This window comes from Furipterus horrens, unplaced genomic scaffold (genome assembly GCF_987537825.1).
Source record: "Furipterus horrens unplaced genomic scaffold, mFurHor1.1.pri manual_scaffold_13, whole genome shotgun sequence".
Classification (NCBI taxonomy): domain Eukaryota; kingdom Metazoa; phylum Chordata; class Mammalia; order Chiroptera; family Furipteridae; genus Furipterus; species Furipterus horrens.
The window spans coordinates 30711291-30718464 of record NW_028327183.1 but is presented as its reverse complement, the minus strand read 5'-3'; the positions used below and the strand labels follow the sequence as shown (position 1 = coordinate 30718464).

Below are 7174 nucleotides of genomic sequence, written 5' to 3'. Positions count from 1 at the left end.
CACCTCACCGAGAAGTGGTAGTGGCGTGGCGCCCCTTAGGGGATGTTGGGAGAAGGCCGGTGAAATGAGATAGGCTCCCAAGAGGCCGCCCACTTCTCAGATGGGAAGAATCCCAGCTCTGCCCAGCAGAGGGTCGGTGCATTCTGAACCAAGGCCAGGGATGGGCAGTGCTGGCCCAGAGGGGCTGGTTCCCGTGGTTTCTCCCCAGCCTGGGGTCTGAGACACCAACCTGGTGCCGAGGACAGTGTGCTCGAAGGATGTCCCAGTCAGGCCAGCGCAGGCCAGGGGCAGGCGGCCTTCCTGCTCTCCAGGCTGTCGCCTTCCTGCCACAGCAGCGGAAAGTTTGAAGACAAGAGAAAGAGAGTGGAGCCGGGAGTGGGGAGCGGCCCTGCCACACCAGGAGTGCGTTTCATGCCCTGTTTCATAAAGAACTCTATTCCGCAAAGCTATCGTTTAGAATGGAAGGGCAGGGGAAGTGCTTTTGGGACAAGGTAAAGCTAAAGGAGTTCCGGCACATGCCTGGCTGTGTGCCTGGTGGGTGTGCTTCAGACGTGTGGCAGGGTGACGGAGAGGGATGGGGTCGACGATCATGGGCGGTGCAGTTAAATGTGTCGGGTTTCCTCCAGGGTCCACAGATGATTCCGTCTGCACCCGTGGGGACACAGCCCTCCCTCCGTTCACACCTACCTTAGCCTTCGGGGTCTGAGAAAGGAGGGCACGGTCTCGCCGCCACACCCAGAGCTGGGGATCGAAGGCCTGGATCTGGAAAGACAAAGAGTCCCTGAAAAGGTGAGGGCTCTCCAGGTGGACCCACGACCCTCCCCATGTCCGGCCCCCCCGTCTCTCTCACCCCCCAGTCCCAGCTGTGAGGCCCAGGACCCCTTCCCTCTGCAGCCCGGCACCGCCCTCCACCAGAGCCCCGCCGCCCAACTACCTCTTCACACTCCTCCTTGGTGACCCATGCCCTGTAGCCCATGGACCGGAAGAATTCAAACCGCTGCTTCTGGAACATGGGACGCCAGGCGCGGTTGTTGTTCCCGTAGAGGAAGAAAAAGATGGCCTCTTTAGGGGCGCAGCGGCCCTCTTCCATGTCAATGGCGAGGTAGCTGAGGAAGGCCATCAGGGTGTCAGCTGAGAGCAGACGGAGAGGGGCCCTGCCTGCAGTCAGCTTCCCAGAGAGGACGCAGGCAGGACGGCCTTCACACAGGACCCTTAGGAGCCCCCATGCAGGGTCGCAGAGCGCCTCCCAGGCACAAGAAGCCCCTGCTGAGCAGGCAGCTGAAGGGCCCCTCTCCTACCTTGACGATGCAGATACAGTGAACTGAGTGGGGAAGCCCACCCCCTTCGTTGACCCTGCCGTGCGCGCGCACACCCGTCTCCCTGTCGTGTGAGCCCCTGGACAGCTCCTGCGGGCAGGAGCCGACTGGCCCATCTCAGTCCTAACGGTTTCCTACCAAGTGACTGAGGCAGGACTGGGTTCCTTGGCGCATTCCCTCAGGGGCCCTTCTGAATGCTCCCATCCTCACACTCCCTGGCCCTGGAGGTGCACTTTGTAAGGTTTCATAGGACGAATGACCGAACGCTTTGTGTCCTCGTCAAGTGCAAAACTGATGCCCTCAGAGACTCAATGTCATACAGATTGTGCGACAGGAAGAGGAGGGTGCCGAGTGTTTTAAGAACCCGTTGATATATATGTGCTTTTTGTTTGTTTGTTTATTTAAATTAGCAATGCTTTTCCTTTGCTACCGGGGTGCAGAAGTGAGGAGGTCCGAAGGTTTTGGCGTTTGAGTTAGTTTCAGAGGAGATTGTGTCTTTCAGTTACATGCGTGTAAAAATACCGCGACCGAAAGCACAATATACAGTCAGGGAAGGGTGTTGGGAAGAGCAGCGAAACGAAGAGGGGAGTGTCCGGGTGGTCACCGGGTTTGATGGAGGGTGCAGAGAGAGCTGATTTCACAGCGAGAACTCTGGCCTCGGTTGAGAACAACATGAGCCAGTGGACTTGTTGGGTGGGGGGGTGGGGAAGTGGTTAGAGCTGTGTTTCGAAGTCCATTCAGGGAGATTGGTAAGAAAGAGCCCTGGGTCTTACTGTTTGTTCTCCTCCCCCGAGGAGATGTGCATTGATTCAGAGAGAGGGAGAGACATTGACGTGAGCGAGAAACCCGGATCGGTCGCCTCCTTCAGGAGCCCTGACCGCGACCGAACCCGCAACACTTCGGTGGACCGCACGGCACTCGAAACAGCCGAACAGGCCGGCCCGGGACCCGGGGCGAGTATTCACAATCGATCTGTGGTATGTGACGGGGGCCTGCACTGAGGAGAAGGACCGTGACATGTGGTGTCGTCGAGAGGTGTGGCGGGATGTGGGGGAGAAGACTTAGGAACGGTTCGTCTCAAGCCTGTTTACTCAGGGGAAGGGTGGTGTGAAATGTTTGTGAGGACCTGATGTTTTCTTGTGGTTTCTTCAGTCTTGTAACGGACCTTGGTGTTGTTGGGTCTTCCTAAGAACAGTGTAAGACACGCTGTAGTCCAGTCCTATCAAGTTCACCCCCAGTGTACACGGTAGAAATGGGGTGGAAAGCAGGTGAGAGGTCGGAGACCCGCTCGTGTCCCCGCGCTCCCCAGAGGATGAAAGTGACTGATGGGGTTCAGCACGGTACTCACAGGGCCAGGAAGAAATGGATGCGCCGGTACTGCCAGGAGAACAGGACGGCGCGGCTCAAATAGGCCAGGGCCATTGAGAGCAGGTACTGGTGGGAAGAGGAGGAAGACACACACGAGGACTCACATTGTGAAAGAGGAGGAAGAGCGGGACAAGGGAAAGGCTGATGCTCCCGGCATGGCAGGCGCCTAGGGTGTCAGAGATGCTCTGTGTTTGGGCCGGCCGGCATCGGGAGGGTCTCTGAGAAGCTGGAGCGAAGGGGAGTCCCCAAGAGCTGAGAGAAGAGGGACAAGCCTTGGGCTCAGGTCCCAGAAGGGCCGGGGCAGAGGCAGGGTTGCCGTCCGCACTGCGAGAAACGCCTAGGTCCCCGAAGGCAGGTTGGAGGGGGAACTGTGGGCTCAGGAAACTGCCGCCTGATCCGAGGGTCGATGGTGGAGCAGGAACCCCTCTCACCTTATCTGAGATTCTCAGCTGCGCGTCCCACTCAAGGAAACGTTTGATGACAGGGTCCTCTGTGAAGAGAGGGCAAGTGTGAGCCTGATGACAGCAACGGAGTTTCCGTGGGAGCGTACCGGGCTCAAGAGGGGAAGCGTGCCGCTCTGGGGGAAGGTTGAGGAGCGGGGCGAAGGGTGAGGCTGCCAGGAAGAGGGATAGAGGAGATCGTTCCCTGGGAAAGGAAGCAGGGGTGTCACCACCCTCACCCACCCAGTCCCGGGGGACCGAGCAACACGTAGGGTGGCAGCAGCTTATCTGCGTGACTGAGATCTTAGCGACTCAGTGCTGCTCCCCCATCACGCATGAATGCAGCCCTGCTCATTCATGCCAGAGCCATTCCGTCCTTTGTCTTGTTGACAGTCACATCAGGGCGTGAAGTTGGCCTCCTTCTCTCCCCTTACACACGTGAAGGTATTTAGATTCAAACGGCCAGTGAGAGCCAAGAAGTCTCCGAGGGTACAATACTCACAGGCCACGTGATTCCCAGTGCAAACCCTCCTCAAGTCTAGCCTAATCTAAGGGTCCCCACTGAGACTCGATAGGGAGCCCACCTAGGAAGGAGAGCCCACCAACCAGCAGGGAGTTCTTTTCTGTTGGAAAAGTATAGTTCTTCAAAGTTGTGACTTAAGAGTAGGCTAGGAGGGGGCTCTCCAGGGTATCTGCTTACTGAGAAGCCTGGCAAAGGCCTCCTGGTGTTCTCTCTGGACCGTTGTACCGCGCTTCCTTTTCAGGGTCATTTTGAGACCGTCCCGGTCCTCCACGAGCCAGGTGTTGTTAGGCGCGGGGACGGTCTCCTCCTGTGCCTCCCGCCTCGCTGCTCGCCCCCTCTTCCTCTTTGCCGTGGTGGTCTGAGCAGGGCGGTTGGAATCCACAGAGGGGCCTGAGTAAAGAACCCAGGGCGCAATATAAGGCTTTTGCCTTTGGAATTGAGCTACTGGTCACCGAAACCTGGCCCCCTCTCCACCCCACTGACGCCCCCACCCCCTACAAACCGACCCCTCCCTTCTCTCCAGTCTCATAGACTACTGGCCTTCTCCCCGGCCGTCTTTTCATCTTCCTGCTTTGGCGGTGTCCCCGTCTCCGCCCAGCCCACCCCCAAGTTGACCTTGCTGTTTTCTCTGTCTGTGTCCTCAAAAATCTTCCTTGTTTGAGGTAGGTTCTCCCATTGGGCGGGAACGAAAGAACTGTCATGGTTTCTTCCCTTCCTGTCTCTCATTTTGAATCTCAACTCCTAAGCTCCTTGCTTGCCTCCCAGGCCGTCCTTTCATGCGGATATTCCGGTCCACAGCTCCCGAAGTCTCCTCCACGTTGTGACGCTCTGAACCCCTCCTCTCTTTCCCACCCACCCTACTCAGGTACCCCTTCCTCCGTAATGGCAACCCTGTCGTACCCCTCATCCCCCTGTTTCCTCTCCTGATGGTCCTGCCTTCACCCGAGTCACTCTTAGCACCAGGGGGCACCGTGAGGGCCAGGGGTGAGGCTGCCCAGAACACAGGGGTGCAGGGGATCCTTCCCTGGGAAAGGAAGCAAGGGTGGCACCACCCTCACCCACCCAGCCCCGGGGGACCGAGCCACACGTAGGGTGGCAGCAGCATATCTGCGTGACTCAGATCTTAGCGAATCAGTGCTGCTCCCCCATCGCGCATGATGGCACCCCTGCTGACGCCACTGCGTCGTTTCTCTGTCGACAGTCACATCAGGGCGTGAAGATGGCCTCCTTCTCTCCCCTTACACACGTGAAGGACTTTAGATTCAAAAGGCCAGTGAGAGCTAAGAAGTCTCCGAGGGTACAATACTCACAGGCCACGTCATTCCCAGTGCAAACCCTTCTCAAGTCTAACCTAATCCTGTGTCACTTCTAAGTGTCCCCGGTGAGAATCGATAGGGAGCCCTCCTGGGAAAGGGAGCGCACCAACTAGCAGGGAGTTCTTTTCTGTTGGAAAAGTATAGTTATTCCAAGTGGTTTCTTAAGAGTAGGCTAGGAGGGTGCCCTCCAAGGTATCTGCTTACTGTGCAGCCTGGCAACGGCCTCGTGGTGTTCTCTCTGCACCGTTGCCACGCGCGTTCTTTTGAATGTCATTTTGAGACCGTCCCCGTCCTCTACGAGCCAGGTGTTGTTAGGCGCGGGGACGGTCTCCTCTTGTGCCCCCCGCCTCTCTGCTCGCCCCCTCTTCCGCTTTGCTGCGGTTGTCCGAGCAGCGGTGGTGGATTCCACACAGGCGCCTGAGTTAAGAACCCAGGGTACGATATAAGGCTTTTTTTACCTTTGAAATTCAGCTATTGGTCACCAAAACCCGACCTCGTTTCCACCCCACCTCTCCCCCCGTCCCTAGAAACCAACCCCTCCATTCTTTCTTGTCTCATAGGCTACCGGCCTTCTCCCCTGCCATCTTTTCATCTTCCTCCTTTGGTGAATCCAATACTCCGCCCCTCCACCGCCCCCCATGTTCACCTTGCTGTTATTCTTATTCTGTGTCCTCAAAGGTCTTCCTCGTTTAAGAGGATTTCTCCCATTGAAGGGGGACAAAAGGACCGTCCTTGTTTCTTCCCTTCCCTTCTCTCATCTTTGAAACTCATCTCCTATCCCTCCTTGCTTGCCTCCCAGGCTGTCCTTTCATGGGGATCTCCTGGTCCCCAGCTCCTGTCATCTCCTGTAATCCGGTGGTGCTCTGAATCTCTCCTTTCTTTCACACACAGCCTGCTCAGGGCCCCCTTCCTCCTTAATGTCAACCGTGCCAAATCCCGCCGCCCCCCGTTTCCTCACCTGATTGTCCTGCGTTCCCCCGAGTAACTCTGAGCTCCATCGGGCTCCCCGAGGTGCTCGGCTCTGGGCCAAGGTGGTCACAGTTGGCACTTGAGTCAGTGTCAGCCATGGCTCCTTGTTCTCCTTCCGTAAATGTGGGCGATCACAGAAGTAGTTGCCCACCTGGGCTGCCTAGCGCCACGGAATGGATCCTCCCAATCAGGAGGTTCGGAAGCCTCTGATGTCATCGGTTATTCCCACCCGGCCACCAGTTTGAAAGACTCCAACACACATATGTACCTGCCATACATAGAATCCATGTAAGTGCCACGCATGCACTTACTTCTCCTGACGGTCAGGGTAAACAGTGTCTCCTGCTGCTGACCCTACAAGCTCAGACCAGCCTCCAGAGCTGTCCTCCAGTGTCAGCATCGCTCTTTACCTCGTCCCCAGCCAGTGCGCTGTTGTCTCCATTCTGAGCCTGAACTGGGTTGGCAGGTCTTCTCTCCCATTTCCATTTCAGAGTGTTGCCTGGCGGGAGAGGGAGGTAAAGCAGAAATACTGAGACCTTTCAAGAGCGGGGTAAAAGTGTAAAAAAGTCCCTGGGTCCGTGGCCCTGCCAAGTGACAATTTAGTTTCAAACGGCGAATTTGGTGCGCTGACCTGCGTGGCTCATTGCACTGAGCATTGATCCTGCAAGCGACAGTTTCACCCGTGTGATTCCCGGTCAGGGCACCTGCCTGGGTCGCAGGCTGGTCCCCGTCTGGGGCCCTGTGCAAGCGGTCTTTGCCTCTCTCACACATTGGTTTCTCTCCCTGTCTTCCTCTCTGTCTCTCTTCCCAGCTCTTCCCTTGTACAATATTGAATGAGTTGATCTTATTAAAATAATCAGTTGAGCGCGGTACAGGCACTTTGGAAAACGACAAGCACAGCACCAGCAAACACAGGTTTTGGCGACGCTCGATGTCTCAGGAAACGATGTTCAGGATTTGGAAGCAGGGGAAACGCATCCTCAACCCTCAGGCAGCTTTCATTCCAAGAGACGTTGTGAGAACCTAAAATCCTAGAAAGCCGCACATGCGCTCACATGCTTCAGACGGTGTCTACGATTTGAGGGAGTCCATGAAGCACCCAAAGCCTGCCCCTCCAGTCCAGGGAAGGAACTCTCGTCCACATATCCACGTTTTCACCCTGTGTTTCACTCTTGAGTCAGACATTTCACTACCGCTCAGGTACCCTATGAATGAAATGTCACCCACACAGGAAGACTTAAG

At 56.6% G+C, this 7174-nt stretch overlaps 1 protein-coding gene across 1 annotated transcript; it reads right to left on the bottom strand.

Annotated features, from left to right (window-relative positions):
- Positions 1 to 4: 4 nt before the first annotated feature.
- LOC149994363 (speedy protein E4-like) lies at positions 5 to 6030 on the bottom strand. Its single transcript, XM_090259048.1, has 7 exons — positions 5922 to 6030; positions 3825 to 4037; positions 3116 to 3174; positions 2665 to 2750; positions 935 to 1106; positions 688 to 762; positions 5 to 34 (listed from the first exon to the last, which is right to left on the bottom strand). Exons 1-7 carry the CDS (start codon positions 6028 to 6030, stop codon positions 5 to 7), a joined length of 744 nt encoding a protein of 247 aa, XP_090115174.1.
- Between the last annotated feature and the right edge of the window lie 1144 nt (positions 6031 to 7174).

Excerpts from the sequence above, each read along its gene's own strand:
- LOC149994363 (XM_090259048.1), bottom strand. The coding sequence starts at position 6,030 with ATGGCTGACACTGACTCAAGTGCCAACTGTGACCACCTTGGCCCAGAG. Across the intron at positions 3,175-3,824 it reads GGCCTTTGCCAGGCTTCTCA|AGGACCCTGTCATCAAACGT; the intron begins GTAAGCAGATAC and ends CTCTCTTCACAG. Across the intron at positions 1,107-2,664 it reads ATCCATTTCTTCCTGGCCCT|CTACCTCGCCATTGACATGG; the intron begins GTGAGTACCGTG and ends GGCCTTCCTCAG.